The sequence below is a fragment of the Drosophila biarmipes genome, unplaced genomic scaffold (genome assembly GCF_025231255.1).
Source record: "Drosophila biarmipes strain raj3 unplaced genomic scaffold, RU_DBia_V1.1 ptg000019l, whole genome shotgun sequence".
NCBI classification, from domain to species: Eukaryota; Metazoa; Arthropoda; class Insecta; order Diptera; family Drosophilidae; genus Drosophila; species Drosophila biarmipes.
In genome coordinates this window covers 3,805,215-3,825,844 of record NW_026114537.1, presented here as the reverse complement: position 1 = coordinate 3,825,844, position 20,630 = coordinate 3,805,215, and the positions used below count along the sequence as shown (strand labels likewise).

At 45.9% G+C, this 20,630-nt stretch overlaps 1 protein-coding gene across 4 annotated transcripts in view; it reads right to left on the bottom strand.

Annotated features, from left to right (window-relative positions):
* LOC108022489 (testis-specific serine/threonine-protein kinase 3) overlaps positions 1-20,630 on the bottom strand; it is a 120,030-nt gene that overhangs the window by 47,911 nt on the left and 51,489 nt on the right. Inside the window, exon 5 of one of the 4 annotated variants that reach the window (XM_050890313.1) lies at positions 18,841-18,868. The exons of the other annotated variants lie outside the window; for them this stretch is intronic. Within the exon in view, the coding sequence (XP_050746270.1) occupies positions 18,856-18,868 (13 nt within the window). The 3' untranslated portion in view covers positions 18,841-18,855. Of the gene's footprint in view, positions 1-18,840; positions 18,869-20,630 lie in introns of those variants that run through there. 4 annotated transcript variants of the gene reach the window in all.

Sequence of the window (20,630 nt, the reverse complement as noted above, 5' to 3'; positions counted from 1 at the left end):
CTGATCGGGACCAAAGACCTTGCGAAGAATTTTTCTCTCGAACACTGCAAGCGCTGCTGCATCCGTCTGTGATATTACTCATGCTTCTGCGCCATATAATAGCACGGGTAGGATGAGTGTCTTGTAGAGTGTTAATTTTGTTCGGCGAGAGAGGTCTCTATTGCACATTTGCTTACTCAGACCAAAGTAGCACCTATTGGCAAGTGTGATTCTTCGCTTGATCTCCAGGCTGACGTCATTCACGGTGTTAATGGCAGTGCCAAGGTACTTGAACTCCTTGACCACTTCGAAGGTATAGCTGTCCGCTACCACATGGGAGTCTAGGCGCCACGCCTCCCTGCTTGTCGACAGCATATACTTCGTCTTGCTCTCGTTTACCGCCAAACCTACTTTTGCCGACTCTTTTTCGATAGCCGAAAATGCAGCAGTAACATCACGCTTGCTGCGGCCAATGATGTCAATATCATCGGCATACGCAAGGAGCTGGCCACTTTTGTAAAAAAAATAGTGCCAGATCGATGTACACCGGCTTTCCGCAGATCCCCATCCATCACGAAATTGAAGAGGTCGCACGACAGGGGGTCGTCTTGTCTAAAACCTCGAACGGTATTAAAAGGTTTGGAGAGGTTCGTTCCTACCTTGACAGAGCTGATGGTGCTGCTCAATGTCATTTTGCAAAGACGTATTAGCTTTGCAGGAATACCAAACTCAGACATGGTGGCATATAGGCGTTCCCTCGACGGGCTATCGAATGCAGCTTTATAATCGACAAAGAGATGGTGTGTGTCAATGTTATTCTCGTGGGTTTTTTCCAGGATTTGGCGTAATGTGAAGATCTGGTCTATGGTGGACTTACCAGGTCTGAAGGCGCACTGATAAGGTCCGATCAGTGTGCTGGTAAACGGCTTCAGTCGTTCACATATTACTGATTCCCCGGTAGTTGGCGCATATCGTCGGGTCACCTTTCTTCAGAACGGGACAAAGGCATGCTTTCTTCTAGCCATTTTGCACAAGAGCTGATGCATGCACCTTATCAGCTCTTCGCCGCCGACCTTGAAGAACTCTGCAGGCAGTCCATCAGCACCGGCTGCTTTGTTGTTTTTGAGCCTCGTTATAGCAACTCGGACCTCGTCATGGTTAGGTAGTGGTATATCCACATTGTCGTCGATTGGTGGTATCGGGCTGCTTCGTCCAATGGCGGGATGGGTGCCTTCATCGCCTGCTAGCAGCTTGGAAAAATGCTCCCTTCATAACCTCAGCGTGCACTGCGTATCCGTAACCAAATTTCCATTTTCATCCCGACAGTTAGATGCTCCGGTCTTGAAACCTTGTGTCAGACGGTTGACTTGTTGGTAGAATTTTCAAACATCATTCCTGTCTTGTAACACCTCAAGTTCCTCCCGTTTTTTCCGTCAGAAAAGTCGCCTCTCTTCCTTCCTTTTCTCCCTGTAACGTTCCCACGTAGATCGCGGTGCGCTAGACTGCAGCGTTTTTCTGTGGGCGGCGTTTTTTGCTGCAGCTGCGACGCGACACTCCTCGTCATACCATTGGTTCCGTGTGGGTGGGCGCTTGAACCCAATGGTTGTTTCAGCAGCAGCTCGCATGGAGTGGGATATGTGCGCCCAGAGTCCGCCAGCGTCAACAGGGAGAGGGATAGGTTGGTGGAGCAGTTCCGAGAGGTAAGTGGAGTATGCTATTGCTGTCCATTGTGATCGCAGCCTAGTGACGTCAAGCTTTCGTTGCGTGATGGGGCGTATGTTTTTTGCTCGGCATAGCCGCATGCGTATCTTGGCTGTGACAAGATAGTAGTCCAAGTCAATGTTGACTTCTTAAAAATTTAAAAATGTATTTTCCCAGTATTAAAAGATAATATGTCAAAAAGCCCCAAAGCTATAATTTGTTTCACATTATTTTCCACCAATTATCCAATCGTTCTTATGACAGCTATATGATATAGTCGTCCGATTTTAATAAAATTAAATTCGAAATTCAGAACTAATTAAAAAATGTTATTTCAAGCTTATAAATGTATATGTTAAAAAACACAAAGGATATAATTCTTATTTCATATTTTCCTACCAATTTTCCGATCGTTCATATGGCAGCTATATGATATTGTCGTCCGATTTTGATAAAATTTAATTCGAAATTCAAAACCAAATAAAAAATGTTATTTCCAAGCGTAGAAGGTTAAAAGTTAAAAAACACCGAAGATATACTTTTTCAATATTCTTTTACCACTAATTTTCCGATTGTTACTATTGGAGCTTATGATACAGGCGTCCGATTATGATAAAATTTAATTCGAAATTCAAAACTAATTAAATAATGTTATATCCAAGCTTAGAAAGGTATATGTTGAAAAACACGAGAGATATAATTTTTTTTAATTTTTTCCCCTATAGTTCCTATGGGAGCTATAAGATATAGTTGTCTGATCCGGCTGGTTCCGACTTAATACTACCTGCAATAGAAAGAAGACTTTTGGGAAAGTTTCAGCCCGATAGCTTTAAAACTGAGAGAATAGTTTGCGTAGAAACGGACGGACAGACGGACGGACAGACGGACAAGCGGACATGGCTAAATCGACTTGTCTTGTGACGGAAACGTCTCCTTCACTGCGTTGCAAACTTCCGACTGAAATCATTATACCCTCTGCAAGGGTATAAAAAGAAATATATAACTAAGGGATTATTTCTCAGTGTAGGTATTAATATTGTCCAAAGATATGTTCTTGTCTAGACGTGAGAAAACAATGACTTTCAATTTAAAATTCGCGGACTTAAGATGACGGAATAGTTCTTTTTTTGCTTTCGATCAATTGAGCGGAGAAGTGCCATCAAATTTTGTTTGAGAAGTGTAATTTCGGCTGCGAAAATGTTGAAAATGTTACGGAAGGCATGGTGATTCTACCATGTCCCAAAAAAATGTTTATAAGTGGTACAAAGACTTCAAATAAGGTCGGGAACGTGTTGATGACTGGGAGCGCTCCGGACGACCATCGACGTCAATAGATGACCAACACGTCAATGAAGTGAACGAATTTGTGATCAAATATCGTCGGTTGACTATTAGAGATCTTATTGATATGAAGGATCTGTGAAAACCATTTTGAAAGACGATTTCGGCCTACGAAAAGTCAAAACTCGTTTGGTACCGAAAACGCTTAATTTCATGCAAAAAAGTCATCTTGAGACTTGGATTTATGCTTACGACGTGCTTAGTGTCGTTGGGCAACTTGTTTTATAATGTTCGACGTGCACCAACGACCATAGATATAAAAAGTAAACACAGCTGTGCACAAGCGACGCTAAATCGAATTACATATATATAAAAAAAAGTATAACAAGAGAGGAAGTTAACTTCTTCAAGCCGATGTTTTTATACCTTTGCAGTTGAAAAAAATAATCAACAATTTTATTAAATTGAATTTGAAATTCTTAAAAATTTATAAATATATATTCCCAATATTATAAGATAATATGTCAAAAAGCCTGAAAGCTATATGATATAGTCGTCCGATTTTAATAATATTTAATTCGAAATTCAGAACTAATTAAAAAATGTTATTTTCAAGCTTATAAAATTATATGTTAAACAAGAAAGGAAATTAACTTCGGCAAGCAGAAGTTTTGTATACCCTTGCAGTTATAAAAAATAATCAATAATTTTATTAAATTGAATTCGGAATTCTTAAAATTATTATTATTATTACGTGTCACTACAACCCGATTTGGGTTTTGGCCGACCTCAGCGTCTTTCAACACGCGCCTCTGCTCCTCGCGCGTCTTCTCCAATCGGAAATACCCAGTGCAGTCAGGTTCTCCTCCACTTGGTCCTTCCATCGGAGCTTTGGTCGTCCCCTTCCTCGTCGTCCGTAGTCGACCCTCGCTTCAAATACCTTCTGAGCTGCAGATTCTTCATCCATACGCACAGGGTGGCCGAGCCAGCGCAGGCGTTGTATCGTGATGCGCCGGACCACGTCCACGTCGCCGTACAACTCGTACAGCTCGTGGTTCATCCGAATACGAAAGTCGTCCCCAATCTGATCGGGACCAAAGACCTTGCGAAGAATTTTTCCCTCGAACACTGCAAGCGCTGCTGCATCCGTCTGTGATATTACTCATGCTTCTGCGCCATATAATAGCACGGGTAGGATGAGTGTCTTGTAGAGTGTTAATTTTGTTCGGCGAGAGAGGTCTCTATTGCACATTTGCTTACTCAGACCAAAGTAGCACCTATTGGCAAGTGTGATTCTTCGCTTGATTTCCAGGCTGACGTCATTCACGGTGTTAATGGCAGTGCCAAGGTACGTGAACTCCTTGACCACTTCGAAGGTATAGCTGTCCGCTACCACATGGGAGTCTAGGCGCCGCGCCTCCCTGCTTGTCGACAGCATATACTTCGTCTTGCTCTCGTTTACCGCCAAACCTACTTTTGCCGACTCTTTTTCGATAGCCGAAAATACAGCAGTAACATCACGCTTGCTGCGGCCAATGATGTCAATATCATCGGCATACGCAAGGAGCTGGACACTTTTGTAAAAAATAGTGCCAGATCGATGTACACCGGCTTTCCGCAGATCCCCATCCATCACGAAATTGAAGAGGTCGCACGACAGGGGGTCGTCTTGTCTAAAACCTCGAACGGTATTAAAAGGTTTGGAGAGGTTCGTTCCTACATTGACAGAGCTGATGGTGCTGCTCAATGTCATTTTGCAAAGACGTATTAGCTTTGCAGGAATACCGAACTCAGACATGGTGGCATATACGCGTTCCCTCGACGGGCTATCGAATGCAGCTTTATAATCGACAAAGAGATGGTGTGTGTCAATGTTATTCTCGTGGGTTTTTTCCAGGATTTGGCTTAATGTGAAGATCTGGTCTATGGTGGACTTACCAGGTCTGAAGGCGCACTGATAAGGTCCGATCAGTGTGCTGGTAAACGGCTTCAGTCGTTCACATATTACTGATTCCCCGGTAGTTGGCGCATATCGTCGGGTCACCTTTCTTCAGAACGGGACAAAGGCATGCTTTCTTCTAGCCATTTTGCACAAGAGCTGATGCATGCACCTTATCAGCTCTTCGCCGCCGACCTTGAAGAACTCTGCAGGCAGTCCATCAGCACCGGCTGCTTTGTTGTTTTTGAGCCTCGTTATAGCAACTCGGACCTCGTCATGGTTAGGTAGTGGTATATCCACATTGTCGTCGATTGGTGGTATCGGGCTGCTTCGTCCAATGGCGGGATTGGTGCCGTCATCGCCTGCTAGCAGCTTGGAAAAATACTCCCTTCATAACCTCAGCGTTCACTGCGTATGCGTAACCAGATTTCCATTTTCATCCCGACAGTTAGATGCTCCGGTCTTGAAACCTTGTGTCAGACGGTTGACTTGTTGGTAGAATTTTCAAACATCATTCCTGTCTTGTAACACCTCAAGTTCCTCGTATTCTCGCTTTTCTTGCTCCCGTTTTTTCCGTCAGAAAAGTCGTCTCTCTTCCTTCCTTTTCTCCCTGTAACGTTCCCACGTAGATCGCGGTGCGCTAGACTGCAGCGTTTTTCTGTGGGCGGCGTTTTTTGCTGCAGCTGCGACGCGACACTCCTCGTCATACCATTGGTTCCGTGTGGGTGGGTGTGTGTTTGAACCCAATGGTTGTTTCAGCAGCAGCTCGCATGGAGTGGGATATGTGCGCCCAGAGTCCGCCGGCGTCAACAGGGAGAGGGATAGGTTGGTGGAGCAGTTCCGAGAGGTGAGTGGATTATGCTATTGCTGTCCGTTGTGATCGCAGCCTAGTGACGTCAAGCTTTCGTTGCGTGATGGGGCGTATGTTTTTCGCTCGGCATAGCCGCATGCGTATCTTGGCTGCGACAAGATAGTGGTCCAAGTCAATGTTGACTTCTTAAAAATTTAAAAATGTATTTTCCCAATATTAAAAGATAATATGTCAAAAAGCCCCAAAGCTATAATTTGTTTCACATTATTTTCCACCAATTATCCAATCGTTCTAATGACAGCTATATGATATAGTCGTCCGATTTTAATAAAATTTAATTCGAAATTCAGAACTAATTAAAAAATGTTATTTTCAAGCTTATAAGGTTTTATATTAAAAAACACAAAGGGTATAATTCTTATTTCATGTTTTCCTACTAATTTTCCGATCGTTCATATGGAAGCTATATGATCGATTTTGATAAAATTTAATTCGAAATTCAAAACCAAATAAAAAATGATATTTCCACCGGAGTGATGTGCAAAGGGGAAATACCGGTTCCAGGAGGCCCTATATAAACCCGCAGGGCGCTGACAGCGGTATCAGTCAGTCAGTGGAGATCAGTCAGTCGAGAGCAGTCAGTCAGTGGAAATCAATCAGTCGAGATCGAGAGAAGCATTTGAACGAATACCATCCAAGCAAACTACGAGGGAGCCACAACAAGCCGAGTCATCGGAAGCAGCGCCGTGGGAGCCTACAAGGAGCAAGATTGTCACGTCGAGACGTTCGGGATTGGTAACTACAAGGAATCTCCGAAATGAGACACAGGTGGCGGTCTGTTCATTCCTGCCAATGCAGTCCTGGCGTAACGCCTGGAGGGTCTACTAGACTTAGAGATCTGAAGACCGGCGACTTGAAATCGTGAGCTTGGGGGAAAGCCTGTCGAGCCCAAGTGTACCTCGCCCCAAACACTACTTTGGCGCCCCAAACACTACTTTGGCGTGTCCCGGCGTGAGCCCCGTGAGCCAAGTGCAATTGAGCAGGTCCTGACGCGATCAGCCAGAAGGGAGAGCGGTCGATTAGTACGGTCTCGAGTGGAATTATCCAGGAGAGCCTACGGTTCCGATTTGTGAAGTCCTGGAGCGGCGCGTTCGAACCACGAGGGTAACGAGCCAGAAGGAAGAGAAGTCCCGTATCGGCGTATGCCCGAGAACCCAACAGAAGTCACGCTACATTAAGCTACCCAGCCAGGAGCAGTTCACAGGACACCACCATCAACAAGCAGGACACCACATCGGAACGGCCACGCAAGGAGGATCGAGCCCGTAGGATCGGCACGGACAATAAGCGAAAGGTTGAGGCTAGGGTGGAATGTTCTTTTACACAAGGCTTAAAAGCGAAGTAAAGAGCGAGGCAGCTTCCTGGCGTTTCGCCTTGACTGTCCACACGATCTGAGCAGAAACCCCAGTGGGATTATCCGGGACAGAGCAAGGGACAGGCGGTCGTATGTCAAGAGGAGTGATCCTGGAGAGCACGACAGTCTGTTCACCCTAGTCTGAGAACGGTGACGCTTCCCTAAGCCCGCACGGCTGACCCCATAGCGAGTCTAAATCGTGGCCGAGCAGTCACCGAGCCAAACGCGTCAGGAACAAGCAGCGCACAAGTATCTTCAGGAAGCGACAAAACTGGAACACCGTGTCAATAAGGCGAGCGAACATCGAGACAACCTATACCATAATAATTATAAAGCCGACAGCAGTTATACCCGAAATAAGCCCGTGAGTTCTGTGCTTTCTCACTCAACTACTGGGCGGTCACGCCAAATACCGTGGCGAGCAGATAGCAAATAAATCAGTTCGTTACATCTGGCGCCCAAAATGTGATTGTCCCAGCGGTAAAAGCAAAATAAACAGAATGGGAAAGAAGTGGATTAACCGCCTTAAGAAGGAGGACTTCGCCCAGGTCGCACATAGACTTAATGTCGCCCTAGACGGCAGATTAGAGGACATGAGAAGGACATTGTCGGAGTACAGAATCGATATCGATTTAGCGTCGCTTGTGAACAGCTGTGTTTACTTTTGTGCTCCGAGTTTTTGTCTTTTCCAGTGATTTTGTGCGAGTTTTCTCTGTGTATTTATTTACAAAGATTAGCCTAACAATTGTGCTAGTAATTCTAAATATATCTCCCAGTAAACGGGTACGTTAATAGTTATTTTAGCCTGTGAGACAGCCTGTTGAATATCTCGGGTGCTTTTAGGCAACTCAATGAGGGGTTCAATACCGTCTGTGCCCAGTTTAATAATAAAAAATTATTAACAGAGTCGCCTAAACGCAAAAAAGCCAGCTTAACTGCCGTTAAGACCACCATGGAATCGAACCCAAATCCGAACTTGGTGGCAGCAGTTCCTGTCGACACAGGGGTAAGAGAACCAAGTCCATGTTTCCGGACTAAAAGCTTCTGTACTGGCTAAGTCAAAGAAATCGGTGCAGACCGTTCCTATAGGTACTGTAGGCACCGTTCCTGGATCTCAGCCTAGTGAGGTTCAGACTGCTGCTGGGGAGCGTAAGAAACTTTCAGTTGTTCCACAAAGGAAGCAATTATTTGTTTCTAGATTCACCCCAGATACCACATCTGAGGATGTTCTGGAATTTATACGTGAAAAATTCCCATCCGAAGATATTGCAGTTGAACAATTTCGATTTTCATATGCTCGTAGGATATCTTCTTTTAAAATATTTGCTCCGCCTGACGTTTTTAATGTTTTACTTTCTGAAAGTATTTGGCTTAATGATGGTTTAGTAATTAACGAATGCGTTCCAAATAAACCGAGAACAAATAACAGGCCCTCCACTGTGTCGAATAACTAAAAAGTTTAATGTTGGCGTATCAAAATATTAGGGGATTAAATATGAAGCTACCCAAGCTTTATGCTGACTCCTCTGCATTTACAGAAGATATTTTAGCTTTTACGGAAACTTGGCTGAAACCAGGGATATCCGACTCTGAAGTTCTGGCTAATAACTTTAATACTTATAGGACCGATCGCCACTCTCGTAGGGGGGCGGTGTCCTGATTGCCGTTACCTTTAGCCTAACATCTGAAAGAATTCTCTTTCATATACCCAATGAAATTGAATTTCTAAGTGTAAAAGTTTCTTTGCAATCGTTATCTGTTTTTGTTACATGTTCTTATATTCCACCTGGCCTTAACCTAGTAATTTATGAGCACCATCTATCTGCAATAAAATATGTTTTTCTACCTGATATTTCTTGGTCTCCTCCTACTGACTCATTTGTCGCTATGCCGTTATCCGCCCATGATTTTGTGGTCATGATGGTCTTTCAGAATTATCGTTACAGCAAGAAAGCTTTATAAAAAATTCCTTAAGAAGACAATTAGATATTGTGTTTGCTTCGGACCCGTCTGAAATCACAGTATGTAGAATTGACGCTCTTGTTGTACCTGAAGACCCATATCATCCAACTATGGAACTGACAATTTGCCTCCCCTGCTCTGATACCCTCTCTCCTTTAGTTTCTCCAACTAAAATGAGATGTTTTCGTAAATGTGACTATAATTATAATTGGACAGACTTGAACAATGGTACAGACGCTTCAAAGACTTAAAAACCTTAAATCTAACACTTATATAAAGTATAAAAAATCGAGTAGACCAGCAGATTTTTCGAAATATGTGGTGGCTTGAATAGATTTTAATGTTCTTAACAGTCATTGCTATTCTATGTATCTAAATCGATGTAAAGTTGAATTTTCAAACGATTCGAAACAGTTTACAACTTTGTTAATGCCAAGCGTAAGTCATCGGCATTGCCTTCATCGGTACGTCTAAACTCAATGGAGGCATCGACGGATTCTGAAATTGCTGATTTATTTGCTGAGTTTTTCCAAACTACTTATAGTTCGACAGCTTGGTCAAATTCTAACTACCCCAATCCCTTAAAAAGGGCAAATTGTATTTTTTCCCCTGTAATCACCGAAAGCTCTCTCTTAAGAGATTTAGCAACAACAAGGCCAACTTATTCTTCTGGTCCAGATGGACTTTTTGGATGTGTGCTTAAGATCTGTGCGTTAACCATTTGTAAGCCGATTTTTAAACTTTTTTATTTGTCTATTTCATCATCACTTTTTCCTTCTATCTGGAAATACTCTTTTATTATTCCACTCCATAAAAAAGGTGCGAAGGCGGATGCCCGAAATTATTGAGGTATTTCTAAATTGTCGGCAATTCCTAAAGCATTTGAACGTATTATCACTTCTCATTTGAAACATTTATGTTCCTCGCTTATATCACCGTGACAGCATGGTTTTGTTAAGCGAAGATCGACCACCACCAACCTTCTTGAATTGTCATCTATTGTGATAAATGGGTTTAAGAAAAAAATGCAGACTGACATTGTATATACAGATTTTAGTAAGGCCTTTGACTCCGTTAACCACTCACTTCTTTTATTTAAATTAGATCAGCTTGGGTTTCCTGGTAATCTATTATCTTGGATTTCATGTTACTTGAATGGTAGGACTCAGAGGGTTATATTCAAGAATGCTGTTTCAAAATTGGTCTACGTGACATCTGGAGTGCCTCAGGTTAGTCATTTGGACCCCTTGCTGTTTACTTTGTTTATTAACTATCTTCCCCCAATCATAACACATTCTCGTGTACTAATGTATGCTGATGATGTAAGCTTTGTTTATCATATAATGATATAGCGCCGGGACTTAACTTACTGTCGGATATTGATTGTTTTCATGGATGGTGTGAGTACTCAGACCGCCACTTGACCGTATATATTCAGGTAACGATTTAGGTGTTCTTCTTGACCCTAAACTTAAATTTGACTGCCACATTATGTTCACTGTTTCTTGCGTTTATAAAGCGTTGGTCAAAAGAATTTGATGACCCTTATACGACCAAATTATTATTTACCTCCCTTGTCCGTCCTATTTTGGAATATTGTTCGTCGGTTTGAGTCGGTACAAAAAATATTTCTCTTATTTGCAATTGCTTAATTTACCTACACTTGTAAATCGTAGAACAATGCTTGGTACTATTTTTATACAAAATCTTATAAGAGGTGACATTGATTCTGCAGATCTTTTAAACCGGCTAGCATTCAACATTCCTGTTAGACTAACACGAAATTATTATCCTCTAAATTTGCCACGATGTACATCAAATTTTTGTCTGCAAGAGCCCTTTCGCGTTCTATGTAATGACTATAATAAGCTTTTTCATTTAATTTGAATTTCAACATCTATCCCGGTATTAAAAATTTATATTTTAACTTAGCTGCTTAATTCTTAGTTGTGCCTTTTATTTTTATTTGTGTCCCGTCTCGATTTGTTTTATGTATGTATCTTCCTCGCGAACTCATATTTTTGCCCAAATTGAAAAAAGGACCCCGCGCGTAACAAGCACGTGCTTGGTGTCGTTGTGCCACTTGTTTGTACTGTTTCAAGTGCATCAACGTGCCTATATAATTACTCCGAGACAGAGAACGACCCACAACTTGCCGACATCTGGGCTGAGTTGGAAGTCATGTATTACGACAGTACCGGCCCGAGTATCACGTTAACTAACGCTGAAGAGGAAAACCTAGTAGCAAGCTTAAACGTCGACAACTTGCAAAGGGAGGCTCACAGGAGAGAGTCAAGCCAGGACAGGAAGACAACGGTGCTGACCTCTAAACCCAGCCAGACGGATTATGCAGGGGTCGCTAAAAGCTTTGCTTTGCTTGGTAGATACTTTAAATACTACTTGAATAGGTTTAAGCATGAACGTTAACCGCACTGCCCACTCTGCGAGTCGGATAATGAAGACGCAGAGCACGTATTTTTTGTCTGTGGGAGATTTGAAAATGAACGTCGAGATCTGAGCATAAGGGTTGGGAGGACGCCAGCCGTTTGTAACCTGGTGGAAATTATGTTTGAATCAGAAGTAAATTGGTCCGCTGTATGTAACATGGCCACAATAGTTCTTAAAAAACTGCGCATCGCCGAAAGGCTGCGAAATTCCAATAGGATAGTATCCTAGAGAGCCCTTAGGGCATTCCCCCCCCCCCCGGCGAAGTAATACCTAACGGCAGTACCGCCGGGGAAGCGGGGAGGGGGTGGAGTTTTTACTGGGTTAGAGTCCCAGACTTCGGTAAGCTAGCACAGCTCCGAGTTGGCTTTCGATGCAAACCACCACTAACAAAAAAAAAAATAAATAAAAATAAAAAAAAAAGTCCGCGAGTGGTCATTCAGGTTCGACGGGGCGGAGAAACCGTTCGAATTCCTGGAACAAGTAGAATGGTCCGCTAACACCTACGACCTAGACCTAGACATGATCCCACGAGCGATGCCGGAGTTACTGAAAAGAAGGTCGTTGAAGTGGATTGTCGCCAACAATAAACAATGGAAAACCTGGGCAGAGTTCATTGAGAGCTTCCATCTTTACTTTCTGCCGAGAGATTTCTTCACAAGGCTGTCGGATCAGGTCAGGCAACGAAAACAGGGTTTCAGTGAGTCATTTAAAAACTACATGATCGACATGCAGACGATGTCGAGGCCATTAAACTATTCTGCGACACCTTAAAAATCATCAAGGAAAACTGCACTCCAAGCCTAAGGATCTTCCTAAGGGCGTACAAAGTGCCGGACCTGGACACGTTGATGCTATTAGCCGATGAATACGAAGAACCGGAACAGGAGCGGGAAGCGTTCGCCCAAGAAAACAAGTTCTCAAAGGCAAAGTCGTCACCACCAACACAGGTCACGTGCAGAAGATGCGAGGAGACAGATAGCCAGGAGACACGGAGAGATGACCAGTTTTCACCGCCGCACCGAGTCCCACGACAGCAGGCAACAGGAGCACCACGAGGAGGCCAATGGACGCCACCACAGCAGCAACAGATACAACCAGCGAACACGATGTGGAGACCGCCAAACACAACACAGAGGTCGCGGCGAACGACACACTTTGTAGATCCCCATGAGGCCTGCCGAAGGTGCGGCGGCCACGGACACTGGGCATGAGGATGTCGACTCCAACGCCTGTTGTTCTGCTGGGTGTGCGGGAGGGTAGGTGTCAGGAGCGTCGAGTGCTGCCAGCAGGCGTGAAATGCCCAGCGACCTCAGCCGCAGAGAGGCGAGCGGGGATCGCAAGATGCTACCTCTCCAAACTATCGGACAAGCTAATCGAGGAGGAGCAGCAGTTGTCCGCAGCGGTGACGATTGGAGGAGGCACGTACAAGGCCACGATCGACACTGGGGCAACAGAGAGCTTTATAAGCAAGGAACTGGCGCACAACCTGGCTGCTCTCGGGAGGATTACGAGAACACGGCGGCTAGTTAGGTTGGCAGACGGTAGGTGCGGCAAGATCGATGAACAGCTGTAGGTGGAGATCGCATTCGGGAACAAGCGACTGATCATGAGCCTGCTGATACTACCAGGGGTAGTGGATTCATTGGTGTTAGGATGGAACTATCTAACTCAAGTCGGAACCGAGATAAGGTGCTCTGGAAACGAGGTGATAATACCGGCCAGGAACCGACACAATGGGTGGTTTGAGGAGAGGCTATCGGTAGCAGTCGTACAGCAGGAAGCAGAGTATGACGACACAGCGAAGTTCCTGGAGGCAGAGCTAGCCAGTTTTAAAACCATGACAGGAACGTCGAACGTGGCAGAGCATCAAATAACGATGAAGGTCGACAAACCAATAAAGCAGCGATACTACCCCAAGAACCCGAAAGTTCAAGGGGAGATCAATGCGAAGGTGGACGAGCTACTCCAAATGGGATGTCGACTTCAGGCAGAACAATGCCAAATCGATAAAGGATGCTTGCCCGATGCCTCGAATAAATTATATCCGCGACCAGCTGAGAGAGGCACGGTACATAAGCAGCTTGGACGTGAAGGATGGCTACTGGCAAATCCCGCTGAAAGAAAGCAGCAGGCAGTACACTGTGCCGGGAAAGGGCTTATTCTAGTGGAGAGTAATGCCGTTTGAACTCCATTCGGCATCTGCGACCTTCCAGCGGTTGTTGGACCGGTTGATTGGTCCCGAGATATCGCCGCACGCATTTGCGTACCAGGACGATATCATAGTGATCGGACGCACACTAGACGAGGACAAGGCAAACATGAAAAAGGTATTCCGGCGGCTGAAAGACGCTAATCTGAGATTGAGCCCGGAAAAATGCCCATAGAGTGACTAGCGATGGGATAGGCACGAATTAGAGTTACTCCGACAGTACCTGGGAGTAGCATCATGGTATCGGCGATTTGTACCTGACTTCGCAAAAATAGTCAAACCTCTCATCTGCTGCGCAAGGGCAACAAGTGGGCGTGGACACAGGAACATCAGTCGGCATTCGAAGAAGTAAAGGCAAAGCTGCTGCCAGACCCCGTACTGGCGTGCCCGGATTTTGAAAAACCATTTGACCTGCAAACGGACGCAAGTGATTACGGTATTGGGGCCATTTTGACCCAGGAAACCGAACGTGGCGAAAAGGTGATCTCTTACTCAAGCCGAACGCTTAACGGGGCTGAGAAAAACTACTCCACGACCTAGAAGGAGTGTTTGGCAATAGTCTGGGCGATCCGGAAACTTAAGCCATATCTGGAAGAGTACATCTTCAAGGTGGTAACCGACCACATGGCACTGAAGTGGCTGAACGGCATCGAAAGCCTTTCAGGAATGAGCGCCAGATGGGCCATGGAGTTGCAGTTGTATGACTTCGAAATACAGGAAGGGACAACTCAATGTGGTGGCAGACGCATTATTAAGGCAGTCACTACTAATAACACTGAGAGGGATTAAGGAGACATCGGCGGAGGAAGCCTCCGCAGCATGCAGCTAGATTCAGGACATGCGCGGAAAGATTATGACCCAGCCACAAAAGTACCCGGACTACGTAATGGAGGGAGACATCTTATACAGGAACATTCCACACATAGCAGGCAGTGAGGATGTCGCGACGTGGAGATGTGCGTCTCGAAAGCTCTACGAGAAGCGGTGCTGAAAGAGAACCACGACTCACCGACAGCTGGCCATGTAGGAAGCAGAAGGACAATAGCACGTCTGGCAGCCCGGTACTACTGGCCAGGCATGCACCGATACGCTCGAACCAACGTAGGAGGGTGCGAGACATGTATTAGATTCAAGTCAAATCAGATGCAGGCAATGCTGACGCAGGTGCCAGAGAAACCGTGGGCTACAATATGCGCAGACTTCGTCGGACCCCTGCCGCGTTCAAAACACGGCCACCAAATGCTGCTGGTGCTGATAGACAGGTCCTCCAAGTGGAGAACTGAATTGCTGCCGCTGCGGAGCGCGACGGCCGAGTTCCTAAAGAAAGCGTTCAGGGAGCGCGTCATTGTAAGGTTTGGGGTCCCGAAGGTAGTCATAACGGACAATGGAGTACAGTTCAACAGTAAAATCTTCAAGAGTTTCCTGACCGAGATGAGAGCCGAGCAACAGTTCACGGCTCCATATACCTCGCAAGAGAACCCGACAGAAAGAGCAAACAGGACCGTGAAGACTATGATAGCGCAGTTCACAGGGCAGGATCAGAGAAACTGGGACAAGAAATGAGATCATGCTGGCAGTAAATGCGAGTATTTCGGAATCCACAGGACGTTTATTACTCAAGGCAGAGAACCGAGACTACCGTGCGCCCTATACAACAGAGAGACCTTGGGAACAGGGCGACCCACTGAGACCCCAGGGGAGAAGGCAAACAAACTCGGGGAAATCTTCGAGATTGTAAGGCGGAATCTGGAGAGAGCCTCCCAGGATCAAGCTAGGCATTACAACCTAAGGAGGAGACAATGGACACCAGCGGTGGGAGACGTCGTGTCGGCCACGGAACATCATTTGTCAAAGGCGGCCAAGGGGTTCGCAGCAAAGCTGGCACCAAAATACGACGGACCTGGTCACGGAATTTGCGTCACCAGTAATCTGCAAAAAACGGCACGTGAACACAAAAAAAGAGAGGACCATCCACGTGAGCGAGCTGAGACAACAACAAACACAGAGCACATGCTAGCAGCCACAAGCAGATACGTTAGACAAAAGGCAACAATAAAGTTTCAAAGAAGCTCCAAGAATACCCAAAGGAAACGAGGAAAAGGGTCTAAGGATAGCACCAAAGATACCCGAAGGACACGAGGAAAATGGTCCAAGGACAGCTCCAAAGGACACGAGGAAAAGGGTCCAAGGATAGCTCCAAGGATGGCCAAAGGATAAAGGAAAAGACCCCGAGGATAATTCCAAGGATATTCAGGAATAGAAGGAAGGAACCCAACGATATCTCCAAGGGCTCGCAAAGGACACCGATGAAAGGGTCGAAGGATAACTCCAAGAAGACTCTAGGATATGAAGGAGGGAATACAAGGATATCTCAAGGGAAAGCAAAAGAGGACAAAAAAGACACAACCATCAGACCGGAAAGTCCAAACGCTCGGAAATGACTGAAATGACTGACTGAAAGGGTCAGCGGGGAGCCACCTGCGGGGCAACGGACTCCGCGTAGCCAGGAGGAGCAGGTAGCAGCAGCCACGCTGGAGTTCCGGCTGAACCTGGTGGAGCGGAGGAGGACAAAGGTAACGCGGCTGCGAGAGATGGAGGAGGACCCTGATTGGCAGGCCCATTTGCGACGAGCCGAGGAGGAGGAGCAGCAGCTGTGGGAGGAGCCGGCATGCCCACCCACCCCGAGGTATGGCGCCGAACCGTGGGTGCCGCCCCAGGAGGAGGCCGAGGCTGCTACTCCTACGGGCTGATTGCCGGAGGTGCCGCTTACGCCTCGGTACGAGGGGTCGCCATGGACTTTGGACCCGGTGTGGAGAGTTTCGGCGAGCCGTGTGCAAAGGGGAAATAACGGTTTCAGGAGGCCCTATATAAACCCGCAGGGCGCTGGCAGCGGGATCAGTCAGTCAGTGGAGATCAGTCAGTCGAGAGCAGTCAGTCAGTGGAAATCAATCAGTCGAGATCAAGAGAAGCATTTAAACGAATACCATCCAAGCAAACTACGAGGGAGCCACAACAAGCCGAGTCGTCGGAAGTAGCGCCGTGGTAGCCTACAAGGAGCAAGATTGTCACTTCGAGACGTTCGGGATTGGGAACTACAAGGAATCTCTGTACTGAGACATAGGTGGATGAGGTCTAAGGAGGTACCACACGGCTAAGTCAAGGTGGTCTGTTCATTCCTGCCAACGCAGTCCTGGCGTTACGCCTGGAGGATCTAACAAACTTAGAGCAGTGAAGACCGGCAACTTGAAATCGTGAGCTTGGGGGTAAGCCTGTCGAGCCCCAGTGTACCTCGCCCCAAGCAGTGCTTTGGCGTATCCCGGCGTCAGCCCAGTGCGCCAAGTGGAGTTGAGCAGGTCCTGGCGCGATCAGCCAGAAGGGAGAGGAGTCCCGGAGCGGCGCGACCGACCCCCAGAGAGTAACAAGCCAGAAGGGAGAGAAGTCGCGGAGTGGCGCGACAGAACCCCGAGAGTAGGGAGCCAGAAGGGAGAGAATTCCCGGAGCAGCGCAACAGAACCCCGAGAGTAGCGAGCCAGAAGGGAGAGAAGTCCCGGAGCGGCGCGACAGAACCCCGAGAGTAGCGAGCCAGAAGGGAGAGAAGTCCCGGACCGGCGTATGCCGACGAACACGACGTACAGCCACCCTGTCAGGAGCAGTTCGCAGGACACCGCCAACAGCAAGGAGGACACCACACCGCAACAGCCACGCAAGGAGAATCGAGCCCGCAGGAAGGGCACGGACAGTACGCGAAAGGGTGAGGCTAGGGTGGAACGTTCGTTTACACGAGGCGCAGAAGCGAAGTGAAGAGCGAGGCAGCTTCCTGGCGTTCCGCCTTGACTATCCGCACGATCTGAGCGGAAGCTCCGTAAGACCATCCGGGACAAAGCAAGGGACAGGCTGTCGGGTATCGAGAGGAGTGATCCTGGAGAGCTCGTCAGTCTGTTCACCCTAGTCTCAGAACGGTGACGCTTTCCTAAGCCCGCACGGCTGACCTCATAGCAGTATCTTCAGGAAGCGTCAAAACTGGAACACCGCGTCAATAAGGCGAGCGAACATCGAGACAACCCGAACCGTCGGAGACAGCGAGACAAGGAAATTGTAAAGCCGACTGCAGTTATACCCGCAATAAACCCACGCTTTCTCACTGAACTACTGGGCGGTCACGTTTACATAAATTTGGTGGGACGAACACACACAATCTACTGAGCTAGCCGCACGAATCTCTTAGCGAGCAGGAAGCAAACAAATCAGTTCGTTACAAAGGTTAGTCTTTTAATTTATTGTAAATGAAATCGGTCATGTCATTCTATTCGTATGTTACAGTAGGAATTGTAATGACATTGTCAACGATGTGAAAAACATTATTTTTTCGTCAATATCTGGAATCGATAAGTGCGCATTAATATTGCTCAATCAATTTGATAGGAGGAAAAAAAGTTTGCTTTTATAATGAAACTATTTCCATTCAAAGATAAAGTAAGTGATCTAAACATATTGAAGTCTATTGTTAAACTGTGGAATTGTAGGTATCCTTTTATAGGTATGCTTTAATTGATATCACTCCTTAAATCATACTAAATTGATCAAATCCTTTTCTGTACCTTCCGTTATATGAAGCATATCACTGTTAATATGACCTATAAAGCTCATTTTTTTAGTTGTTAATTAATCACAAGGCAAGATAAATTTAATACTTTAGTTTATTAACGTTTATATACAAGTATTCCAATTAATAGAGAGATAAGAGGAGCCGCTTTTAAATGAGTGATTCTGACTTCTTAGTTGGAGTGGTTTGCTGCTACGCTTAACATACTCCCCCCGTTGGAAGCCTTTCTTTCAACTTCATCATTGATTGGCAGCAGGCACAACTTGTTGATAACTCTCCTGATGTCACCCATGGACGTCCTCAGATCAGCAATTTGGCAACGCCATCTCCTCCAGGAATAAGTGCGCTCACCCTAGCGAAGGGCTCATCCCTTATCAGAACTACGTCATTGACCTTTACACGCTACCAGCCATCCAACCGGTTATAATTGAGATTGCTTAGATGGGGCTCAATGATAGTAGTAGACGGGCCATCAAAAAGTAGATGGGCAGGTGTCATTACATTGAGATCATCTGAATTCTCTGAAATTGATAGCAAGGGGCGAGAATTAATAATTGACGCATGCGAAGTCTATAAAAACAAAGCGTTTGGCGGGCAGCAGAGGGGTAGAAATGGTATTTTGCCGTCTTGTCTGCCTCCCACAATACGGGAAATTGTGGTGAGCGAGGGAATCGGTAAGCAACAGCCGCTTCAAAATTTGCTCCTACAAAGTTGGTAGCATTGTCCGACCAAATTTCCTGTTCCTTCCACGTGTATTCTTGGACTTTGATGCACTATGGTCGGTACAAACAAGTCGCCCTTACGACATTAAGCAAAGCTTGTTACATGCGGAGTCCTAAACTGATTTGGGCTGGTAAACGAAATCGCGGTGGTATTCTGTCAGGACCCGGTGGAAATGAGGGCTTGAGGATGTATACTCTGAAGAACATCAGATACATTAAGCACTGTTTTGAAGATAGAGTTCAAATGTGGAAGTGGGTATGGATAATGTTTATTAAAAATATTATTGCACTTCGTATATGTCAATTGAAAAAAGTCTTCAAATAAGTTGGAAATATCATTATCATCAGATGCTACATTACTATTGGGAAAGAAAGAAGAGTGGAAGCAATTTGGTTTCCGTTAAGAATTGACAAAGTAAAAGAAAAACTTAGGATTACTTTTGAAATCACTCTCACAACGAGACAGGTAATCTTTGTAATAGTCAGAATTGTACTGGACAAATTCCACCTTAGCTGAATTGTATTTGGTTAAGTGCCTGTAAGCCGGATATTTTGAACCGTTTAAATAGTCTGGTTTTTTTTATTCCTAAGATAAGATAAGATAGTTCATCAAATAGATGGTACAGAACGGCATAAAAATACCTAACTGCATCATCAACAGGAATTTCAACTAAATGGGACGAGTATACTGTCGAATTATTAAACAATCCATTGATACAGAGCTGAAGGGTAGGATGATAACAATCTTTAGGTAAGGATAGTGGCGAAATACGATTAACTTAAATCGCTTCAGCATCGCTACTATCTAAAAAAAGATACTGTTAACTTGCTGCAAAGACAGTTCTACAAGGCCAGACGTCCGGCCGCTCACCAGGTACGCGGCGAATTCGCTTAGTAACGGCGCGACGAAGAGCGGTTGGAGAACGTGAGAGTTTGGAGATCTAATATGCAGAACGTGAGAGTTTGAAGAGCAAGAGAGTTTGGAGACTAGAGATGGAGAGAGAGAGTGGAGACCTGGCGGGCAGAACGAGAGTGCCGTGTACAAAAGGGAGTAACGGGACGCCGCCGGACTTCGGACTCTGCCGTGAACTTCGGGCCAAGAGAGAGGGTGCCACATGCATGACGGGATACAGTGGGACGGCAGCATTAGGCAGGACGTGGGTGGGAAGCTGCGCATAAAGGACAAGTTGGTCAAACAGGAGCCATGGGCCTTGGACCGGGTGTGGAGAATTTCTGCGGGCCGTGCACAAAAGGAAAATAACTGTTCCCGGAGGCCCTATTTAAAGCCGATGAGTCGATCGGGATCAGCGGATCACGAGCAGTCGATCAGAGTCAAACTATTAAGAGCAGATATCAAGTGAGTCCAGTCGTCGGAAGCAGCGCCGTAGGAGCCTACAAGAAGCAAGATCTTACGTCAAGTTCCAGGAAAGCAGTTCGCAGGAAATCGCTACCAGTCACGCAAGACAGATCGAGACTCGCAGGAAAGCCACGGACAGCAGGAGAAAGGCTGAGGCAAGGGTTAAACGGTTCCCGGAGGCCCTATAAAAAGCCGCTAGGCGCT